The sequence below is a fragment of the Ambystoma mexicanum genome, chromosome 4p (genome assembly GCF_040938575.1).
Source record: "Ambystoma mexicanum isolate Mex_15411 chromosome 4p, UKY_AmexF1_1, whole genome shotgun sequence".
Classification (NCBI taxonomy): Eukaryota; Metazoa; Chordata; class Amphibia; order Caudata; family Ambystomatidae; genus Ambystoma; species Ambystoma mexicanum.
Genome location: NC_090927.1, coordinates 688,310,533 through 688,334,049, shown reverse-complemented (window position 1 = coordinate 688,334,049; position 23,517 = coordinate 688,310,533). Strand labels below are relative to the sequence as shown.

Below are 23,517 nucleotides of genomic sequence, written 5' to 3'. Positions count from 1 at the left end.
CCTTTGATTTTCGCCCCTGGGATAGGGGGTAAGAGGTCTGACACAGCTGATTTACCCAGAAAAGCACTCTTTAGCTTACTAAAGTGGTCGGCAACCCCACAGGGCTTCTTACTATCCCCTTCCGATGGAACTAGGGGAAGTGAGGGGTGCTTTTCTGGGTCTTATCACTCCCCTGAACGTCAACCCCTTTCTTGGGCTGTTTACCAGCGGTCCCTTGTCCAGGGCTGCATGCTCCTTCTTTCTCTTGGGACCCCTGTGTTTTAAGCTGCAATCAGCGTTTCCAACAACTGTAGGCGGTCCTGTAAAGGCTTGACTCCTTGGGTCACAGCAATGGCTAGGGAATCCCCCAGTAGCTTTTTGAAGCGCGAGGACAGGTGTCTGTCCATCTGTGGCACCTCCTCTTCACTAGACTCTGGTGAAGTGCTCACTTGCTCCATGGAGAGTCTTATAATCCCTGCAGAGTGCCAGGGCCTGAACACAGCAGGCTGCAAGGATCTATGAGCTTTTAAAACACTGCCCGGGACAAGTGCGTAAAGTATGAGTAACGTGTGCTCTATCGTAACGCCGTCCACGCTACTCTGCCGACTGCAGTCTAAGCTCTGCTTCGGGGTGGCAGGCTCCTTTCCTCTAACCACAATGTGATTGACACGTTTGGGTCCTCACGTTGAAATTCAACACGTAATACCAATTATGAAATTAGGGATCCGCACTGGTCACCAAACATGAGTGCGCTCTCTCATGGCCCGGGTACGCGCTCCCTGATGTTCAAGGCAGCTCTGTTAACTCTCACCTGCTAATGCAGCGTGTATCGCCTATAACACGGACAGCGATCTTGAACACAAGCGTACGTTGCCCAATACCTATTGAAAGTCCCATATAATATGCACCGAACCTCATCCACTTAAACTTTACTTTGCAAGACACAATACGAGCTTGTTAGTTACGAAGCATGCACTCTCCTGACTCTCAACGCAGTGTAAACACTGTTCAAACTCACGTTCTCACTAGAGAATGAGAACAATTGTATTCATCTGCTTGAAGAGCAGCAAAGTAAGTGGAGGAGACCCAGGCATGACATGACTGGTCAGGATTGGTTGATTTTGGAAGGACAAAACTACTTGAAGACAGTGGACTGATGGGGATTTGTAGTCCCTTATGTTAAAGGTTTTGTTTGTTTACTGTTGTGTTTTAAAAAAATAAATTGTAATACTGGAGAGGCGGCTGAAGAGTAATCATTAAAGAGTTGAAGCATAATTCTCACCTCTGGTCTTGACATAGATTCACCTTTTGGGTCAGGCAGGAAGGGTTAGAGACGTTCTGAAGGGCTCTGGTAAAACTAGAAAGATAAATGATTCAACATGTGCTTTGTGCCTGAAACTCTATGCATGCTGTTAGTATAGCTTGTTATGGGCAAGCTGTTAGCAGATGAGAAGTTGTTTATTTTCTTTTTTTATTGCAGTTAAATGCTCACGCTGCTACAGCGCTCAGCAGTTGAACAACAAAAACAAATCTTTCTCAAGTCTCATTTTTAGATAATAATCCTAGCCCTGTCACACAATTGACTACGTCCCATGATTGGAGAAAAAAATGTAGGAATCTTTTTCTTTTTTCAAAGATTTTGTAAAAGCACTTTCATGGATGGGGTCAAGTGTGAAGCTTCAACTAGCGTTTCCTTTGAGAATTGAACGGTTTCTCACCTAGACCAAGGTATTGCGTTGTGAAGGATCAGCTTGGCATGCAAACTACGGTGGGTAGCGAAATGATTGGCAAATCAGTGGGTTTGCTCTGGCTGAATGACCACATGTAAACAAAAGGAGTGGGGGAATAGGGAAATTTCGTAACATTTATTCATCGTATGAGGATTTGAACATTATTTATCTTAGTTATCTTCTCTTTTGTTTCTGGATGGAATCTAATGAAATGTTCATCTCTTCCTCCCTGCCCCTCCTGAAATCCCCCAAGGTTATCATCCTGAATCACCCAGGGCAGATCGGTGCAGGCTATGCGCCTGTACTGGATTGCCACACTGCTCACATCGCTTGCAAATTTGCAGAACTAAAGGAGAAAATTGATCGCCGTTCTGGTAAGAAATTGGAAGACAATCCAAAATTTCTCAAATCTGGAGACGCAGCAATAGTGGACATGATCCCTGGCAAACCCATGTGTGTTGAGAGCTTCTCTGACTATCCTCCACTTGGTAAGTTGTCTCAGTTCATTGAATGTTTTATAACTCCTCTGAACATGATTCTTCTATATTCCAGAGGTGTCCTCAACCTATTTCCATGTCTTAGAATCTCTGCCTACAGAAGTCTGTGCCATACTAATTGAGCACATCAACCTCCCGAGCATGACGAAAGCTCACTGTCTTCAGCTTCTCTCTCTCTGAGACCACCCAGCATGATGGTGATTGCCTGGTGTGGGAGAGAGGTGCTAGGTGGGATGTAGAGGGCCTGTGTGGCACAGTTGAGTAGGCGGGCGAGTAGGAGTGGAGTGGAACATTAATCTAGTTGGCTTCAGGGTGCCCCTGAGTTTGCAAGCCCTCGATGATAGGGGTAAGGTGGGCCGGAGGAAAGGGCATAAAGGTTGGCACTGAAGGCTAGGTGAAAGTGAACGCCTGTCTTAGCGTTTCACATAAGGCAGCTTTGGTGACAACTGAAAGACGGAGGAAGGAGTGGAATCCCGCAGGTTCGCCACCCCCACCAAGGTGTGGTAGAATACTCACTAAGGGTTTGCCAAACCATGCTTCCAACCCCAGAGAAGTGATGGTGTAGACCAATCTGGTCCCCGTATTAGATCTGCAAGAAACAAAAGTTAAAATCCATAAGCTAGCGCCAAAAGATGTGAGCGTGTTCAGAAATAGTCCCGCAGTTCAGAACTCATTCAACAGAGTTTGGCAGACCACGGTTCTCCTGGTCAGAGAGTGATAACAAGCTGTGGCTACTTTCCCCATTCATGTGGAATGCTGCATACACGGAAGCAGGGACACTTCCAAGATGATGGTGGTGCTACCAGATGGAATTATAGAGGAGAGAATAAGTGAGCGAAATCTGGTAACTAACCAATACCAAGCTTTGACTATCTGTTGGAAACAGTTAATCAAAATAACCAACCAGAAATGCACAGACAAAACCAGGGACCCCCAACAAGTCCCCAGGCAGGGAAGGATATAGGAGGAACCACCCTTGTGGAAAGCTGCCCCATTCTCCAGCAGTCCCTGGAAGCATGGGGACCATTCTAACTGGAAGCGTATAGCGCATGCCTTGGCCAACCTGCAGCAGCCACTCCAGAGAATGCTAGCACTGAGCGCCTCTACTCGGAGAACCTGCTGCCTAGACACAGAACTAGTTAAGGGTCCAGTTCCAGAAAGAGGGAAGCCTGAGAGGAGGTGTTTCTAAGGTCACCCAATGTTCATGCTGAAGAAACCAAAGGCCTGGGAGTGATCAGCTGTGTATGCTGACAGAATCCTAGGTTGCGTTGTCCCACCCGTGCCCACCCTTCGCAAAACCTACAACCAACCCTCACAAGCTACCATCTCAGAGAACATGTATTCCAAGCCATGGAGACATATTTTGAAGGACACACCATCTGTTACCATGAAATCAAGTTGAGGGATAAAGTCCACATCAGCACCCCTCAGAAAGTAGAAAAGGGTTCTGAAAGGTTCTTCCCTCCAGAAAATGTATGTTTCCGAAAGACCTTATGGGTCTTCTGCATTATCAACTGTTGCAGCCAGGTTTAAGGATTGGCCCCATTGATTGGAGTTTGATAAACATCAGGGCAAGCATATTTCGGAGAGAAGGTTGTGTGTTGTATCCCACTTCACACCATGCCTATCACACGGCTCGCAACATCAACTAGCCCACTTGCATAGGCAAGGAGATTTTAAGAAGGGCGAGTGCCATTTTCATGGTACTCAACCTTGCTGGTGAGTGGGGATGTTTAAAACCTTTATTTGACATTTACTGCAAGCAAACTTTGCAGTAAATGGCAAACAAAGTTTCACGGTGCATGGCTTGCCTTTGATTGGCAGCATTGTACCAAGTATGAAGTGTGCTTATGGTGACATTCACCTTTTTATAGAAAGCACTGGTAAATATTTTGTTATCTGCCACTGCGGGTTAAGTTCATTTTTCTCAGGTTTAGTATATAAACTAAGGAACTCACACTGCATGTCCAGTGGGATTTTAAAGAATGTACAGGGCCTGCATTGGTTTAGCATATTCCAACGTGAAAGTTCAAGGCAAGTGCAGCCGGGTCTGCAGTACCGGCTGAGAACTGCGTTGGCTGGTTTCCCCACTGCTCACGTGTTTGGAAGATAGTCGGAGCTTTACTTCAAAAGCAGCAAGGCGGCGTGAAGCACCAGCGCCAAGTGCAAGGCAAATGCAGTTGAGCCTGCAGTACCCGCTGAGACTCTGTTGGCCGGTCTTGTTTGGAGGACGTGTGGAGCTTTACTTCTCAGATGAAGCTGCCCTTAACAAACCACAAATCGTTATTAAATACGTGTTTAAGCTTGGAAAAGGAAATAATGGTCCTCATTCCGACCCTGGCGTTAACCAAGGCGCTATTAGCGCCTTGGTTGACGCCGTTATCTTTCCGACTCCGCCATGGTGAATGGCGTAATTACCGCCCCATTCCAAGGTTGGCGGGGGCGGTAATTCCCCATTCACCATGGGCCATTCCCATTTTTGGCCCATAGGGCTCAATGGGAATGGGGAAGGCGCTAATTACGGCACCATAAATTACGGTGCCATAATTAGCTCCTAGGTCCCTTTGCGGGTTGGTTTTTTAACGCCTGCAAAAAGCAGGCGTTAAGTACCAACCCGCAAAGGGAACTCGGAATACGGCGGTAAGGGTTTAACGGCACCGGTCTCGTTACCGGTGACCGTTAACCCTTACCGCCCTACTCGGAATGACCCCCAATGTATCTTGACCTCCCTGCGACTAATCAGAGTGCTTCTCCTTGTCTTTATTTGAATTCTCAAAAGGCTGGTGGGGATTCAGCGGGGAGTCGGAATGTTGCTTGCTTGGAATACTCTCACCCAAGTCTGTGGCCGCCAGTGTCGGACAAGGGGAACTCTTAAATAATTGATTCTTCTTCTCTCTGTCACTCTTTTGCTACCTTAAACTTAGTTTTGCAATTTGTTTTGCAAGGCCTTGTCAAGTTGTATAATAATATAAGTTATTTAAAGATGCATGCCCTTGTCTGACATAAAGGAGACTTTCTGACTACTATATTGATTACAACTCGAGATTCCTGCTCCGTCTCGCACAATGTGGCTATGGGCATGGAGCCCTCGACAACTATTGGTCCTCTTTCGTCCCCTGTTTTAGTTATAAACTTAAAGACCCAAACAAGATCTGTGTCTCCCGCTCAAAAGAAAATCTAAACATTTGAAGAATGGTCCATCTTGGAGACGAGCTGGCGCAAGAAAATATTTGCGGAATGTTTTTCGAGCCGCTGAGAAAAGGGGAGCTTAACTAATCCATGTGCCAATTAGGCTACTTTGGCCTCTTCTACAGTAATTCCTGATTTCCAACCCAGTGAAAATGATGAGATCGTATTGATTTCTGATACTCTAGATTCCTCTGGGCCTGCACAGTCCGACCCGATGGAGGATGAAGAATCTGAAGCAGTCAAGGTTATGCAGCCACACCAAAAAAGGGTTATTTGATGAGAAGAAGAAATGTAAAAGGAAAAATTAAAGATATTAGACACTTCTTTCTGTCTTGGTCGGATGCAGATTTGCGTGAGGAAATATTTGAAAGAGTGGGAGCATGTGATTGCTTAATGCTTGAGCGGGGAGGAACCAAGAGAAATTGTGTGGATGAACATGACGTTCCAATTTTGAACATGGGTTTCAAGGGATTGGACTTGAGTGGGAAAGAGTTGATGGGTCTTCAAATAGAGGGTAGATGTTGGCCAAGGGAGAAGGTATTTTACATAGTCTTGGGCACGGGTCAGAGAAGAAGGATATATGGTATGCCCACTGTAAAGTTGATGCTTCAGGTAGAAGACAAGTATTTGCCCCCAGCATCCCTCAGGAGTCGAAAGATGGTTACCTGTTACATTATGTGACTTTATTTCTAATTATCAGGACGCATCGCTACTTTGTTGGAATACAAGGGGTTTTAATCGTTTTTTAAATACTCAAATGTTTGATAAGATTAAGGATAATTTATTTGTTTTTTCAAGCAACATGGTTGTGTGAACCTCCTGTGATTGATGGCTTTACGTTTCTTATTTTAAAAAAAAAAAGCCAACAAAGGAGTAGTCGTCCTGCAGGCGGCCTTCTATTGGCCGTAAGGAATGGTTTTTAATTTGGCCATAAAAGAAATTAAGTTGAATGTTGAATCCATCCTTATCCTCTGTTGAGGATTTGGTTATTTGGAGAGAACTAGATTGAATGCTCTTTAAATGGGTGACTTCTTATCCACCCTCCTCTGTAATTTGTGCTGGGGATTTTAATTGCATGTGTCATGATGATGATTTTGAAGACGATATGCAGACCTTAGGGCGAACGACTATTAGTTTCCCTGTTTTGTGCCATAGTAAGGATAGATATTCGAGAGGTATAGGCTGGAACAAATTCATGAAGAAATTGAATCTGTCCAGGTTGAATGGTAATGTCAGTGGAGAATTCCTGATTCAAACCACCTGGTTTCGTGAACTCCATAATAGACTTTATTTATAGTTCAAAGTCTATGGTGGGTAGGATTCAATCTTTTGAGCCTGTTATAAATAATAAGTAACCATGCGATCTTGGTGTTCAAATAAAAAATAGAATGGGTCATTTTCAATGGCTATTCCTCCACTGGTAAAAATGTAATTTAAATGGTGCTGGTAATAGAGTAGTGCAAGGAGGTTGTGCACTAGCTCTGTTTGATGCCAGACTGGAGTTAGACTGGAATAGTTGGTCATTGGGGGAAAAAATGTGGAATTATCAGCCGGGAAAGAGGAAGTAGTTCAAACTATATCTTGGAGACAGAAGCCCTTTGTTGATTCCCAGGTTGAGATCGGAAGAGGGATTTGTGTTGGGACTTGAGAATCATGGGCACTTCAACAGGGTGGATTACTGTTAAAATTCAAGCCTGTAGAAGATTAAAACAGTCCTATAGAAATTCCTTAAGTCGCATAAAATTTAAAAACTATTTAAACTTTTCAAAATGAAATGAGAATATTAAGTATGATGTAACAGGAATTTGACGCCTTCTGAATGGATCCATCATTCTCAGAGATCCTTTCAGGCAAAATGTATTTCTGAGTTGGGTGAGTCGCATTTTAGACCAAACGTTTTTTCTAAAGAGACTGCAGTAGTTGGCCCCCATTTAACAGTATCTAGGATCCATTGGAAATTAAAATTTGATTTTGATGATCTGGTCATGGCTTTGACCAAATTAACTCGAAGGCCCGTGGTCCAGGCAGGCTTTCAAATGTAGTGCTAAAACGTAATGTCTTCCTCTGGGCGGAAATTCTATTGAGGCTGTTCGAACAGGTTGCGCTGAATTGAGAAATACCAGATTCATGGTCCACTTCTATACTGGTTCCCATTTATAAAAAAAGGGGAATGGACTTCGCCCGATACGTTGTGCAAGGTGTTGGCGAGCTTTGTCTTACAAGACTTATTACATTGGATGGAAGGTTCTGATAGACTAAGTATATTCCAGACAGGTGTTAGTAGGGGTTTAGGAACTTCTTTGAATGGTCTAATTGTAACTTTACTACAAACTAAAGCCAAAATTAATAGGAGTAAACCACTCTTCCTCGCAAGTCTGGATATGTCATCAGTGTTTTATAAAGTAGATTGAGGAAGGCTGTGGTGTAAATTGAGAAATTGGGGCATTCCATTGCGTTTACTAACCATGCTCCTCCTGTTTTATACGAACAACAAATTAAGGGTAAGACTTGATTCAAATGGCTTGTTATCTAGGGACGCGATTGTTGATATTGGTCCAAGGCAAGGTTTTGTGCTGGCCCGTACTCTTTCCGGAAACATTTCTATGTGTCTGATTTACCACTGCTTCTTGCTTTCTACCCCAAATTGGAGATTTAGAAGTAGGATGGCTAGCATACTCGGAGGACCTCATCCTCTTCGGCGTGAGCCCATTGGGCTGCAAAAATTAGAGAGGATTGAGGTATATGTGAAAGAAAATAATATAGCAATAAACCCGGCAAAATTGCATATAATGTGTTATAATGCAAACACAAAGAGTAAAAAAATCAGCCTGGTGTAATCAATAAAAAGAGAATTGAAGTGGTTGGTAACCTAATTTATTTGTGGTATTTGTTTGCCACCAAGATCAAGGTCTTTACTCTCAAAATGAGGCTATTTCAGCTGAAAATTTGCTTTTAATTTAATTCTATAAGGCCAAAGTTACTCCCAGCAATTCTGTATGGCCTGGAAAGCCTTCCAATTTCTGTAAGAAAAAGTGGAACAAATTGTTTTATTTCGGAATTAAATGGCAAGGATCTCATAATTTGTTCTCAAAATTAGGGGACTGCCTGTGGGGGAAAACAGACAAATCTTTGCCTGACTTTATTAATCTGAGTATTATTGTTATGAGACAGTTATTTCTACGAACTTAGACCCACGCACAATAAAGAAAAAATGAAGGACGTGAGATCGGATAGAAAGTTTGAGCTATCTTAGTAAGTTGAAACAGTATAAGGAGTATGTTTATAGTATGGAAGGCTCTGTTTATTATGATTTGCCTCAACTGTATGTTGTTAAGGGGCCTTTGCATGCGTTTAGGTCTACGCTACGAAGATTCCAGTTAAACTGTTTTCAGACTTTGGAGCTATTGAGGCCTCGATTGGGCTCATATATGCAACAGGACATGTAGGCTTTGCAAATCGATGGAGGTAGAATCATTGCAGCATTTGGTTTTAAAATGTTAAGTTCCTTTTATGTAGGAGCAAAATAAATGGCAGAGAAGTCCATGAGTCGACTGCGCTTGCAATGTGATCAGTAGGGTAACACAGGCTGCAGGTGGCTTGGAGTTGTGGGCACGTTGCACAAGTACACCACAGAAATTGAAAGTAAGAACACGAGTTCCATTCACACTGTGCCAAAAGTAAATTGTTTTAAATTGCTTAAGTTGCAGGAGTATTTAATTGAACATATGCAGCCTGACACGTGTTTCGAGCGTATCCATGCTCTTCCTCTGAGGCTGATTACATAACAGATATAGTAAATCATTCAAGACCAAACAGATAATGTAAACAAAATAGTGCATTAATCATAAATCAAAAAAGGAGGGGAAAAGGGGGGAGTTTTTGGTAGGGCGAACAAGCACAATAATTGACCAGCCATATTAATGACATTGAAAATATGTACGTGAAGATACATCAACCATCATCATTGTATTATATTCAAACATATGCAAAACCGAATGCATTATCGGTGCGGAATGAAAAAAATAAAGAACCAATTACCGTGAATGTAATATTTGCTAGTTGAAAAAGGAGCCATAATAAAAAGAAAAGAAAGAACGAAATAATCATTGGAATGAATTCCGTTTTAAGGTGCATGGGTGATACAAAAGAGCGGTGTCTCGCCTCCTTGGCGTTTGTCGGCCGCAGGAGGATTCACGAGATGTGCCTCTTGCGACCGCTTGTTCCCGGCCTCGGACCCCCAAGCACTCTGCCTTGAGTGTTTGGATGCCTGACCACTGCTGGGACTTGTGTGCGTACTGCAGCGCTCTCGGTCACAGGACATTGAAGAATCGTTTGTCGTGGTGGAGGGAGATCTTCTACACTTCTCCTCCTGCCTACCATAAGGACTTTGTCTCCAGGACCTCTTGTCAAGACAACGTAGGCCTTCTGTTCAGCATGGCTCCACGGCGCGGTGACTCCTTCCCCAGGGTTCCTATGACCTTAGAATTTCCCTTGGGAAAAGACTTGTCTACACATAAAGTGCAACTCGCCTTGCATCAAGAATGACTTGTATTTCCTCAAATCTTTCGGGGGGCGCTAAAGGTATTGTAACCAAAGATATCCATGTGATTACTTTAACCCTCTTATCAATCCCTGACTCCCCGTTCTGCCAATCTATGCCTCCCTCGGGATACAAAACTGGGGGTTCTTTTTTTATTTTCTTGCTCAAAGTTGAGGGCCGCGCTTCACTCCTAAAGGCATGGTTTCTTTTCTTGCCACCTTCATATCCTGCCTCATCTCCATCAACATCGCCCCAATGTGCTCAACCCGGACTCTGGGTCCATCTTTACACAGGCAGGATTTCTTCCTGTCAGGTCCAGCTCGATAATTCCTGCAGGAGTTATGATAGCCCACCAGACCCCTTAAGCCTGCCGGCACGACAATCTTTAAATTACAACCATCAAGCTGGCAAACCCAAGTGAAAGGGGAAATGGATAAAAGAACAAACGCAGGTCTCTTCTGTAGCCCTTGTCTCCTGATCTCTCCTTGGTAAGGACTGTAGAGTAGATGGCCTAGAAGTTGCACAAAACAATATTACTCACTTGTCTATTGTTCTTCTACAATTTAATTACTTTCCCAATTCCCTTTCTATACGTGCTGCCTATGCTCTCTTGGCTGATAGGCTGTACAAATGTATAAATAAATGTATTAACAGTTACCATTAGCTGCGCAATGTTAAATAGTTATTGACAGCAATGCTCGGCCGCTTGCCTCAATCAATAACATTAATCTTGCGCCAAAAATACTGTAATTTGAAATTCAGTCTCTTTCCTTGCTAAACATTTTAAAACTTAAATACATGCAGCAAACAATTTTATTCTCATGTGGACACTTTGCAAAAGTCACTACATTGGATTAAAGTACTTTTAAACATTAAACTGCGTTCTTCCTCATTTAAAACTTTTAAAGCATCTGATAATAAGAGTTCACTTGGCTCTCTTTCAGAAACCGCAGACTTGACTTCTTTTCTTCCTAGATGTTCCTTCAGAAGATTTCTGTCACTAGGTTACTCGCAATGTATTCTCTGGTACATATTCTTTTAGTTACTTCCTAAGGATGAAGTCAACAAAGCGAGGGGCGGTTGTGGGCTCTGAGCGGCTCCTTTGAGAAGGATGGTCTGGCAGCGGGTGCGGGCTCCTTTCCATTGCACGCACAGCATATTCTAACAGTGGTAGGAGCGGGCATTGCAGGCGCGTAGGCTGCCATTACTGTAATGATCCTTGTGAAGCCCCTGTCAGTGCCCACCAAACGAGAGCGCAGCGAGGATATTACCAAAGCTGCTCCAGGTGAGGATAACAACGGCCCTTATTCCAAATCATTGCCACAAAAGCGGCAGAGCTGCGAGAGAGCTGTGCGCCTGAAAGATACAGCTTGGAAAATACTGTACAGTTCGCACGTGTGCTGAGTATCACAACAAAACCACCCTTTTGATGCTGACACAGCATTGATGCGGACGATCAACGCAAGGTTGTTGAACTATCGCAGCCAATACTTGATCCTGAAGCTGGCGAGGGAGAAAGGAATGCTACTATGAGTCTGTGAGAGTGCACATCTACCTGGATTTCTCTTCGGGGGTCCAGCCCACCAGACGCACATATGATCATGTCAAGCGGCTTCTGCAAGACAAGCAGGTGCAATATGCCATGATGTTCTCGGCCAAATTGCTCATACAACATGGCGAGAGGACCGTTTTCTTTGTAGTCCCCTGCGGAGGCGGTGGCGCACATTGAACGGTCTATATCAGTCCCGGTGGGTCGAGGTCTAGATGTGGGATGGAAAGATCGAGAATCTTTGTTGGCGCAATCACTGTCTGGTGAAAGAGTAGGGACTCTGGCTGTTGTGGACAATGTATGGACATGCTCTGCCGACCTATTACGGACGCTATGCTGGAAGCTGTAAACCTCGCAGGTCAAGTTGTTGTTTGTGTTGTGCTCCTGGATGTTCCGAAGGCGACATGATATGGGGTACACCATAAAGTTGGGTTTGATGGTGCGGTTGTAGGGAGGTGGGCAATGGGGTTGGGATTTGGTTTTACTGGCGGTATCTGTAATTCAATCATTGATCGGCGCAAGGTGTGGCTGGAAGTCTGCCTGTGACCGTGGCAGGTGATGGAATGGGGAGGAGGGTGGCCTCCCGATTAAACTGCTAACATGGAATGTACGCAGGCTTTACCCTGTTAGGCCAGGAACATACTTTCTTATGTTGACAGACATTGGCCCAAAATACTCATGCTTCAGGAAACGCATGCACTGGGTGGGATGCATGAGTCGTTTTCATTTAGATGGAACCCATTGAGCTTCTGACTATTCTTTGCAGTCGTGGGGTGTTCTTACCCCTGTGCATCATTCCCTTGGGTTTCAGGTCTCTTGGAGCTGTGTGGACCCACATGGTCATTATGTAATGGTCTGTGGCGCCCTGGCAGGCAAATTGATAGTGTTGGTTACACACATGGCCCGAATGTGGATGACCCTGAGTTCTCCGCAAATTTCGGATATATTGACGGATTCTGATGGAGCGCACATTATTTGGGGGGGGGCGGGTTTAATACTATTCTAGATCCTCAAGTGAATAGAACAACTAGCGCCCCAGGGGTGTTGACCAGAGCAGTCCAAACACTCCCAACAGTTATTGTACTTTCTGCTGGTAGATCTATGGCGTTAATTACACCTGTGTGCAAGAGAATATACCTATTATTCGTTAATCCATGATCCTGGGTCACGCATAGACTTCTGGTTGATTGTCTCCGTGATATCGGAGGTTCAGGACTACCATTTGTCCCTGAACATTACCTGACTATTCCCCAGTTGTGCTGTCATTGATGTTTGCGCATTGCTATGGGCCACGGCCCCAATGGAAAATGGCCCTGGCTATGCAAACTGATGAAAACCTGGCAAAGACGTGGCACTCTGACATCGCTGAATTCTTAACAATGTAGGATTGGTGCAGCTGAGCTGTACAGTTTGGGAGGCGTGTAAGGTATGGATGCAATGGGTGCTTCTTTCTGCATCGGCTGGAGCCCTTGAGGGTCGTCTGAGGGAGTTAAGGGAGGTTGAGATGCAATTGCGGGGGCTGGAGAATGAATATGGCAGGACACATGATATGGGGTAGTGTTGGGGTTGATACATGACAAGCGGGCAAAGTTTCATGTACTGCCTACTATAAATGTCCAGACCTGTCAGTGCTAAGCGATATGGCGAAGGGGATAAGGCGGGCAAGCTGCTGGCTAGCACATCTAGGGCTGAAAGCTTTAGTCAGCCTTTCACAGGGATACAGGCGAGGGATGGTACAATGCTAGTGAAGGAAAAAGATATTAATGAGGTGTTCTGCTCATACTACTTGAACTTACATGCAAATTGTGACACTGCAACGAATGAGACCCTCTTCAGCTTCTTACAGGAGCTGGTCCCCAGACTATTGGAGGGATGGGAAGAATAACTTGTTAGGGGAGGGCTCCTCCTGTCCTTGCGGGAGGCTATTGTAACCGTTGAAGCCCAACATGCCTTCTCACGAAGTATCCTCCTGCAGACCATTATCTTTAATTAATACAGATGCAAAGTTGTTTGCTAAGAAACTGGCCAAACAACTAATCCCATTCATGTCCCATCTAGTACACCCAGACAAATCAGGATGTATTCCTACTAGATCCACTGCCCTTAACCTGAGAGGGCTGTTCTGTGTGATATCACAAATTAATCCACAGGCTAGAGCAGTTGCAGCGTCATTAGATGCTGAGAAAGCTTTTGATTTGGTCTCTTGGCACTACTTGTTTCAGGTGCTCAGTCCATTCAAGTTTGCCCCTTCTCTCAATTCGTCCAACTACTGTATGCAGGCCAGACGGCCAGGGTTTGCGCGAACCCGACTACATAGGATCTGTTCCCTTTAGGGAGGGGTACTCGACGGAGATGCCCGCTCTCTCTCTTCTGGTATTTGCACTTAAGATCGAACCGCTGGCAGCATTAATCAGGGATATTTATGGCCAGGGGGAGATTAAGATGACAGGCCCACCCCAGGTAATATCGCTGTATAATAATAATCATGTATGCAGATGATGCGCTTCTGTATATTCGTGATTCTGAGCAGAACCTGGACCCAATCATGAGGGACATAAATACATTCAGACAGTACTCTGGGTACAAAATAAATAACTCAAAATCTGCACTATTCCCCCTTGTGCCCTACACTGTTGCACTGGCTGGCCTTAGGGGATTTTGTTGGGCCCCTCTGCGTATTCGATACTTGGGAGAGTAGTGTCTAGGACCCAGCTATCGTTATACACCGATAATCATGATATATATATTTACAACAGCTGGCAATTAAATAGAAAATTTGGACTGGGTTTCTAATTTCGTTATATGGATGGATCTTATATTGAAGATGGTCATGCTCCCAAAGTTGCTTTACTTTTTTAGTAATGTCCCAATATGGCCGGGGTGAGCTTTTTTCACAAGATTAGAGCAATGGTGACGGTATTCCTTTGGGGTGGCTAAGATCAGCTGGGAGAAATTGACTAAACTGTTGGAGCGGGGGGTGGGGGGTCTTGTAGCCCTGGTTTTCGAGTTATACTATCTGGCTGCTCAGGCTCATTTTGACTACTGCACCTTCGATCAGGTTGGAACCACAGTAAATGCGTGGTCCAGGATATTTTGCAAACTGGAAATGACAACACCCTACCACAGGGCGGTACCATTGTGGTGTTTTCCTGGCATCACCCCTACGTTTGACAGGGAGCTCCAAAGATCTTGGGATATTCCGGGACAGCTAACAATGGGGATAATTTCCCAGAGGGCCGGCTTGTGTCCCTGGCAGACTGCTCCCAAAAGCTTGCGGGTGGCCCCCTCCAGGTGCTGCAGTATTATCGCTTTAGGGCAGTATTCTGTAAGCAGTGGCCCTCCTTTTCTATTGAGCCAGAGACCCACGAGTGCATCAGTGCGATTTTAACAGCTGATAGGACCAAACGTGGGGTGACCAGATTATATGCACCGTTTCAAACTTCCATTAAATCGAGGAACCTGATTAAAACTTACATTAAATAGAGGAACCAGATGCAGGCATTGTGGGAAAGAGATCTGGGGCTAACTAGAGGAGGATAGATGGAGTAGATACTGTCAGTTGACGAAATCAGTCTCACTTAATGCAGGTCTTCACCTTGTACAGTTTAAAATGCTTAGCCACTTACATTATACCCCTTCCAGGTTGGCTAAATTCTCCCCAGAAGTAGGTGGCGAATGCTGGAAATGCAGCAAAGCCCAAGCTGATTCGTTCCACATGTATTGGGAATTCCCCCCGATTCTAATACTGTGGGGAAAAATCGCAGCCATAATGGATATCCCGCCGTCAGCGACACAGCTTAAATATTTGCTTGGGGATATAGGTAAAGCCTCTGTTAAACAATGCTTTTTCAACATTGCATGTGCTATAGCTAAGAAATGTCTACTTCAACACTGGCAATCACAATGTGCTCCTAGCATTGAGGAATGAATGTGAGAATGGGTATGCACTAATGAAAAAGAGGAGGACTATGCTTACTACCAATGACAGGTGTTGGCCAAAGGACATTTGCAATCCGCTCAGACTATAACTGGCAGGAGTCCATCCAGATGAGGCGGGTGGTCGGGGCGGTATCGTTGTTTGACTTGGTTCGTGATCCATGAACTGTAATTCCTCGTGTATATGTATGTCGGTATCCTGCCATAGTGCCAGATCTTGTACACTGTTCAATGCCACACATGCAGTGCTGTATATGCTGCCTGTTGTATGACTGTCTTATAAATAAAGATTTAAAACTTTTTTTTTGGTTAATGCTCCTCAGTTTGGCTTTCATTTCTCTTTTTGCCTGAGCAAGATCGCTATCAAAGGTATGCTGATGGACAGCTTTCTTAGCAGGTTTCCAATTATATTGATATTGATATTTTATTTATATCACGCTCGTATACAAGTATTTCAGAGCGTGACAAGGCAAGGGAGGGGAACGGGAGAACAAAACAGCGATCTTACTAGGCCCAGTGACATTGAGAACGCGCAAGTTCATGGGAGAGGGGGAGGGGAAAAGTGCATGGAAGGGGGAGAAGTGGAAAGTGCGAAGCAGAGGAGAAACAAATAATAATAAAGGCAACAAACAGTGGTAATGCATCAAGCAATTTGCAAGTGCTAGGTGTAAGGCAGCAGACAGGGTAGGTCTGATAAGTGCCGGGAGAAAAAAATGGGGGTGCTGTATGGGTACAGATACAGACCCCAGTGCAAGGGGTGGCTCGGAGGCAGTGCAGGAGGGTGGCAGGGTGAGCATGTACCTGGGCCTGGAGAACAGAGGGTGGCCAGGTCCACGGTGCCAAGAGAGAACAGATCAGCAGGGAAGAGGGGGAGCGAAGGCAGAAGAAAAGAGGATGGTCTTGAGGTGCTTCCGGAACCGGGGATGTTTCTCCTCAAGTTTAATAGTGGCAGGGAAGCTGTTCCAGAGGGACGCCCCAGCCGAAGACAGAGCGCTACCCCCAGCTCGTTTCTTTGAAACCGACTGACCCTGAGGGAGTTAGAGGTAGAGGAGCGAAGAGCTCGAGAGGAGAGGGTTTTTGCGGAGGGATAGCTGAAGGTATTTTGGACCCAGGCCCCAGAAAGCCTTGTGGACAATGCAGAAGGTTTTTAATTTAATCCTTGCATCCACTGGGAGCCAATAGAGAGATTTCAGAGCTGCAGCGATACGATCCCAGGGCTTGAGGCCAAGGGCCAGTCTTGCAGTCCTGTTCTGGATTAGTTGCAGAGGGCGGAGAGTAGAGGCAGGTAGATTTAGAAAGAGGCTAGTCCAACCTAGATAGAACCAGAGCTTGGGAATACCATGAGCTTCTGGGTGAAGGAGAGGAAAGGCAGAGTACCTCTGAGCAGGTGCAGTAGGAAGTTTGACTTTTAAGAGACCTCAGAGATGTGGGCGCAGAAGGAAAGGGTGGAGTCAAAGATGACCCCGAGGTTCTTAGCTTCGTGGGGGGGTGGGGGTAGGAGGAGGGCCAAGGGACGCCAGCCAGAGAGTGAGGGGAAAGGATGGTGAAGGTGTGCCGATGAGGAGGATCTCAGTCTTGCTGGCATTCAGACAAAGATCATTGGCGGCACACCAATCTTGAATGGCAGTTAGGCAATCGGAGATGAGGGAGGGAGAGGAGGTGGCCGAGGGCAGCCAGAAAATGAGTGTTGTCAGCGTAGCACTGGCAATTTGAGCAGAAAATGGAAATGCAGTGGGCGAGAGTTGCCAGGTATTGGTTCAAAAGCCAGGGCGAGAGGTTGGACCCCTGGAGAACACCACAGGTAGACGGGAAGATAGATGATCGGAAGGACCCAAGTTGGACCTGGGAGGGTCGATCAGAGAGGAAAGAGATCAGCCAGGCCAGAGCCTGATCAGTGATACCCAGCAATATATAGCAATTCTAACCAGGGCATACTGCTCTGATTATATCCTGCATTGGATTCTCTAAATTACTTCAGGTTAAAGGTCTGCATCTTCCAATCATATGTAATCCTACTCATTAAGCCAGGCATTTCTTTATTAAAAAGCTCAATGGTTCCTTCTCTTCAGCTGAACCTATTCTTACCTGAGGGCCCCTGTACACCTCAGCCCCACTCTTAGATAGATCAAAATCAAGAAACAGCATATGGTTATCACTCCAATTTGTTCTTTCAGTGCACATCATCTTTCAAAAAGGAATTGATCAATGAAAAAATAATCTAGAACTGATTCGCTGGCCCCCATATGACAGGTTGATTTGCGAGGAATGTCCACAGGGACTGCTCCATTCGCCATGCACAAGCCGAGGGAAATCACAGGAGACCTATTTAGCCCCATATTGCTCCTTAGCCATTTTACTTGAAAGGGAAAATACTCTCGATTTTGTATCTTCATTGCCCTTGGCCAACGGACAAAGCAAATTCAGATCCCCTGCAAGCAAAACTGTCCCAAAATCATGGACATCCTTCCAGTTTGTAATAAACTTGGTCAGTTTATCCAAGAACAACTCCAAGTCGCTAACATGTGCATGCCAATAAATATTGATAAAAAGTAGGTTTTTAGGGTGACATCAACCAATAATGCCCTGCATGCAATCAGCAACCCTCCTGAGTGGTGCACCCTCTTCGGATTTTACATGCTGATTGTACAAAAATACTAACACCATCAAGGGAAGGACATTTCGATCAGCCACATCCGGCAAAAAACGAATACAATTAGATCTAAGGATCCCCATCCCTTCTAAATGTGTAAATAGATGAAAATTCCACCCTGTATTCCACAAGACCACCTCTAAGTCTTCTTGCTCGCTAAAGATTAGTCTGGGGCCCCAAATTAGTCTGATTTTTATCAGCCATGACCAGTCCCCTTGAGTGGGACTGGTGAATTCAACTTGCCTCGATCCACTCCACCCACCAACCATAGAGATAAAATGATTCTTGAACCTGTGCCAAGGTGTTCCGCTATCCGAGAGCTCCCAGCACCCATCTGTCCGTGGTGGTCTTTTTCTATGTGCTGATGAACTTTGCCAGCCAGGGTACCACTGAGGTGCATAAGTGGGGGCCCGAGGCCACATCCGGTTCAGGCCTGCTTGGGGGTCGTAGCTCGGACCTTGTTGCGGCACCAACGCTGTCCTCTGCTGCCTTGAGAGCGACCCCTGTACGCTTCTTGAGTGGAGGAACATGAATGCTGCAGACATGGGTTAGTATATAACCCATAGAAGATCTTCTGGGTTTTCCTCTGGATGAATAAAAGGACAGCCTTCGATGCTGTAAGGTTCCCAGAGAAAGCACAGTCTTCCTGCCGGTTTTTATTGCTTGCAAAGACTCTGCGACTGCCTTGCCGAGGAGGTTTTCCCTGTCAAACGGCATATCCAGCAGCACCTTAGCCTGAACGTCCTGGCAGATGTTTGTTGCCTTCAACCAACCATGCCGATGCAAGGACACCCCGTTCCCCGTTTGGCGGAAACCCGTGTCCACGATGTCTACTGCCACTGTGATGGCATGGTCGGAGGCCACTTCCACTTCTTCAAAAAGTTTGAGTGCCTCGACCTTCTTGTCCTCAGGCAGGAAGTCTAGCATAGGGCCCAGCTTGTACCATAGTTCCCGGTCATATCAGGACAAAATGGCTGGGGCATTAGCTGACGTGATGGTAGAGGCTGCTGTATAAATTATTTTCTTGCCCATTGCAATCAGTTTCTTCCCCTCCTGGTCCGGAGGTACCATGGCTGCCGACGATTGATTTGCAGAGCGCATTCTAGCTGCGGCCGAGACCACTGAGTCGGGCGAGGACTGAGACCTTAAGCACCTTGGTGCTGAATCTGGTACCCTCTACCTTTTCTCCATCACGCTTGGGCTGGGCCGTACTCTGGTTCTTCATTGGAGCCATGCTCTCCCCCCCCCCCCCAGATGTCAACCAGGAAGGGAACGGACGGCAATCTCCCCCCACTCCCCCCCCAGATGTCAACCAGGAAGGGAACGGACATAATGGTCTTTCTTATTGACTCGCAACGCTGGTACAGGAACCATTCTTTCTTAGTCTCCTCAGGAACTAACTGAAACAGCTCAGAGGCTCTTGACATCATGGAATGAAGAGATCCAACTTAGTCTGGTGGGGAGGCTCTATGGGGGTTTGTGGTCAAGTCCTTAAGTTAGTCCTTTATATCGAGGTGTCCAGTATGCACCCAATGTAAATATAGCACAGGAAAACCTATTGGTTTTTTGGAGCAAGCACCGGTACTGTCCCGACCCTGGATTCATTTGTCCTCTGATTTTGTGGTACACACAGCTCCCTCACAAGGGAATACTGCCATTATGGTCACCGTAGACTCTTTTTCCAAATTGTCCCACTTTGTTCAATTACCTGGCATTCCCACAGCAGCAGAAATGGCCAATTTTGTTTTTCGGGAGATCTTCGGGTTACACAGAATACCCGAAAGTATCATATCTGATCGCGGATCCCAGTATACATCAGCCTTTTGGGGGAACATCTGTAAACACTTGGTTATAAGAATGGCTTTGTCCTCTGGGTATCACCCGTAGGCCAACAGACAAACTGAGGGACTGAATGCCACAATGGAGCTATACCTTGGTTGCTTCACCAATGCTCAACAGGATGACTTGGGTGGACCTTCTACCTAATGCAGAATTTTCTTACAATAACGCTGTTCATACCTCTACCAAGTTGAGCCCTTTCCTTTGCACGTATGGCTATCACCCTTGCTCATTGCCCATCAGTGTGCATGCTTCCACCAAGATGCTGTCAGTTGATAACGTGTTGAATAACATCTCCAGGGCACACAGAACACCCAGACAAGGTCTGGAAGGTGGCAAACAGAGGATCACATCGCAAGCGGACAAACATCGCAGCCAAAACCGTGATTGGACTGTTGGTACCAGTGTGGTCATCCACTAGGTATCTATCCACATGGGTTCATCCCTCTAAACCAGGGGTCTCCAACCTTTACATTGGCGTGAGCTACTTTCAGTTGGGGGCCAACAGCGAGAGCTACTTGCGGGCGATATCAGCGGTCGGGGTTGTTCATAAACATTGGAACTTTTTTTTTTAGCTGTAATTTTCCCTTCATAAATATAGGGAATGACATATCCCTTCACGTTTATGTTAATAAGTTCAAAAATCACTTTATTGCATTCTTTTTTATTAGAGGTTCTCATAAAAAGACTTTCACATTGTAGGAAAATTAGACATTCAGTGTGAAGATTGACACTGCATGCCATCCACCAGTGCTCTGTAGTCGGGTGTATAACTTGATACAGCAACTCGGATGGAGTCACTAAAATGCTCATCTGTCAGGCGGGTTCGAAATTTAGATTTGATGAAGTTCATATCTGAAAATGCAGATTCACAGAGATAGGTGGAACCAAACAGAGAAGTCACTTTTAATGCTGCTGTGCAAATGTTAATGTACTCCTTGTGATCAACAAGGCTCCAGAAATTGGTGGGAGATTGTCTGCTTTTCAACTGAATGTCCCCTTGCAGGCTGACAATCTCCATTTCCATAGCACAACTGTTCAGGTTAAACAGCTCACCCATTTGTTAAAGTTCACAAACATTGATTTCCATGAAGGGGTTTGCAATGATCATCACACACGGTTCAATCCTTTCGAAATCCCTGAACCGGTCACTGAACTCTTTCTTAAGCCTGCTCAGGAGACTGCTGTATTTAACTATGTTCAGGAGTTCAGGACTAGCTGTATGCTCTGTCAGCATTTGCATTACAGAAGGGAAATGATGCATTTTCCTTTCCACCACTTGTTCAGTGAAAAGGTTAAGTTTTGACTTAAATATCTTTACTGCGCTTATCATGTCAGCAATGGTTTTACCCTTTCCTTGTAGTTCACAGTTCAGGGTATTTAATTTCTCAGTAACATCTGCCAGAAATGCCAAATCAAGTAGCCAAGAAATGCTGCATAATTGGCCGATGTCTTCATTTCTTGACCTCATGAAGTCTTTGATTTCTGGCAAAAGTGAAAGAAAGCGACGTAGTATTTTTCCCCTGCTAAGCCATCGGATTTCCGTGTGTAGCAACAGATCACTATGTGCGGCAGATAGTTCTTCACCATTCGAGCAAACAGTGCTAGCTGGGCAGTATCACTTGCATCAACCGATTCATCACACTAAATGGAGAAAAAACTGCATATGCTCAAATCTTTTTCTAATTGCCCCATCACATTGGCAGATAGTGCAGATACCCTCCTTGCCATTGTGTTTGCACCTAACTGCACATCTGAAATGGCAGACATAATGTCAGGGCAGTTTTTAAAATCTTTTAAAACTGACTCAGCCACGAGAACCATCGCACCTTTCACAACTGCGCCATCTGTAAAAGTGCATTTGTGTTTTGCCAAATAATGTGCAACTTTGAAGGATGCCTCTGTTGCAGCATTTGCTTTCTTTGCAGGTTGGGTGAAAAATGATTGTTGCGTCTGCAGGGCAGCTTTTAGTTCAGCTATTCGTTGAGATCGCAGACGGCTTCCTTTGGGAAAGTTCTTTTCATATTGTGTATGCATTGTGCCAAAATGCCTCTCGACATTACTCTTTTTTCCCACTGCAACTTTGGCACTGCAGATTAAACACACACACTTCCCTTGTACGCTTGCGAAAAAGAAATCGGTCTCCCACTCTTGATGAAAATGATACGTCTTCTGCCTTTTGTTGGATGATCCGCCTACTTCTGCATCCATGATTTCAACAAGTGTCGTTTCGTTTGTACGTTTCTTTTGGGACTGCACGTGTAATGTAATCTGATGAGGATTTGAATGTGTTATGGTTTTAAAAATAATTGAGCACACAAAATTCTGCTTAGTCCAAAAATAAAAACCAGTGCCATCTAGCACATTCGCAATTTCTCAAAATATTAACTTTGTGGCATGCACCTATGCCAAGTCACCGAATCTAGCCAAGGATAATGAAGGTCAAAGCCTACTTTGTTGAATGTCCTTAAAAGTCATAATTATTGATAAAAAAAAAATGATCACAGCAGAATAGTTATGTTGGCCCTGATACAGCCTGTCCTCTATGCAAAAAAAATCAGGTATAAATGGATGGTGAGACTAAATGCCTCTCAAATCAAGGGAACATGGGACTACAAGGGGGCCAATGCAACAATAAACCAATTTTAGCCTTTAGTTTGCTGTGAAAGGAGATGCACGAGTATTTGTTGCATTTACTAGGAAGGATCGCGGCTGGTATGTGCGCCTCTATCACCCCACATTCGTCATAGCTGCACTAGTGGTAGTCATTAAACAGGAATGCATACCGAAAATCCACGCTGCATAGGGAAAGAGTTAGAGCCAGCCACCATCCCTACAGTGTTGGCTGTGCTCTGAGCAGTAGTCTTGTGAAGTTCAAACCACCTGCATCACATTTATGAACAATAGCCCTTAGTTGACAGTAATCTGGCACTTCTATCTTCGCTAATCCTGTAAATTGAAACAGGGCACTAATGTTACCCCAATATTACACCAGCCCATGTGCACCTGGAGAAAAAAAATTGGCACTGCCACATTGGAACGATAGAGGCCTTTTCCTGCGTATTAGCCCTCACTTCTCGCTAAGAAGCCTATAAGTTTTGACATCAATGATTGGATGTACTAAATGTGCGTCATTTGCAATGAGTCCACTGTGGAAAACCCATAAGCACATTGGTCCCGAGGGGGCTTGCTCGCCAGAGCACTGCCCAGGGGTGGACTGGGAACTAAAAGAAGCCCTGGAAATAATTACTGGGGACCAAAAGAGGCCTCGGAAATAATTGTCAAAGTGGCCCCATATGACACATTTTCAGCAAGCCCAATGCTTTTCCTATGTGAACATTTGGAAATGCCACACAAAAGAGGCCTAGGGTTCAGAGGCCCACCGGGAAATCTCCAGAGTTTCCTATAGGCCAGTCCACCCATGGGCCCCTGCCTTCGAAAAATAGCTGAAAAGGGGGTGGACTGGGAACTAAAAGAGGCCCTGGAAATACTTACTTGGGACCAAAAGAGGCCCTGGAAATTGTTTTCAAAGTGGCGCCACATGACACATTTTCAGCAAGCCACATGACACATTTTCAGCAAGCCCAATGCTTTTCCTATGCCAACAT

General features: G+C 45.2%; 1 protein-coding gene across 2 annotated transcripts in view; it reads left to right on the top strand.

The window, feature by feature from the left end:
* EEF1A1 (eukaryotic translation elongation factor 1 alpha 1) overlaps nt 1-23,517 on the top strand; it is a 37,196-nt gene that overhangs the window by 7,264 nt on the left and 6,415 nt on the right. For both annotated transcript variants that reach the window (XM_069606250.1, XM_069606251.1), the window contains exon 7: nt 1,963-2,197. In XM_069606250.1, the coding sequence (XP_069462351.1) occupies nt 1,963-2,197 (235 nt within the window). The remainder of the gene's footprint in view (nt 1-1,962; nt 2,198-23,517) is intronic.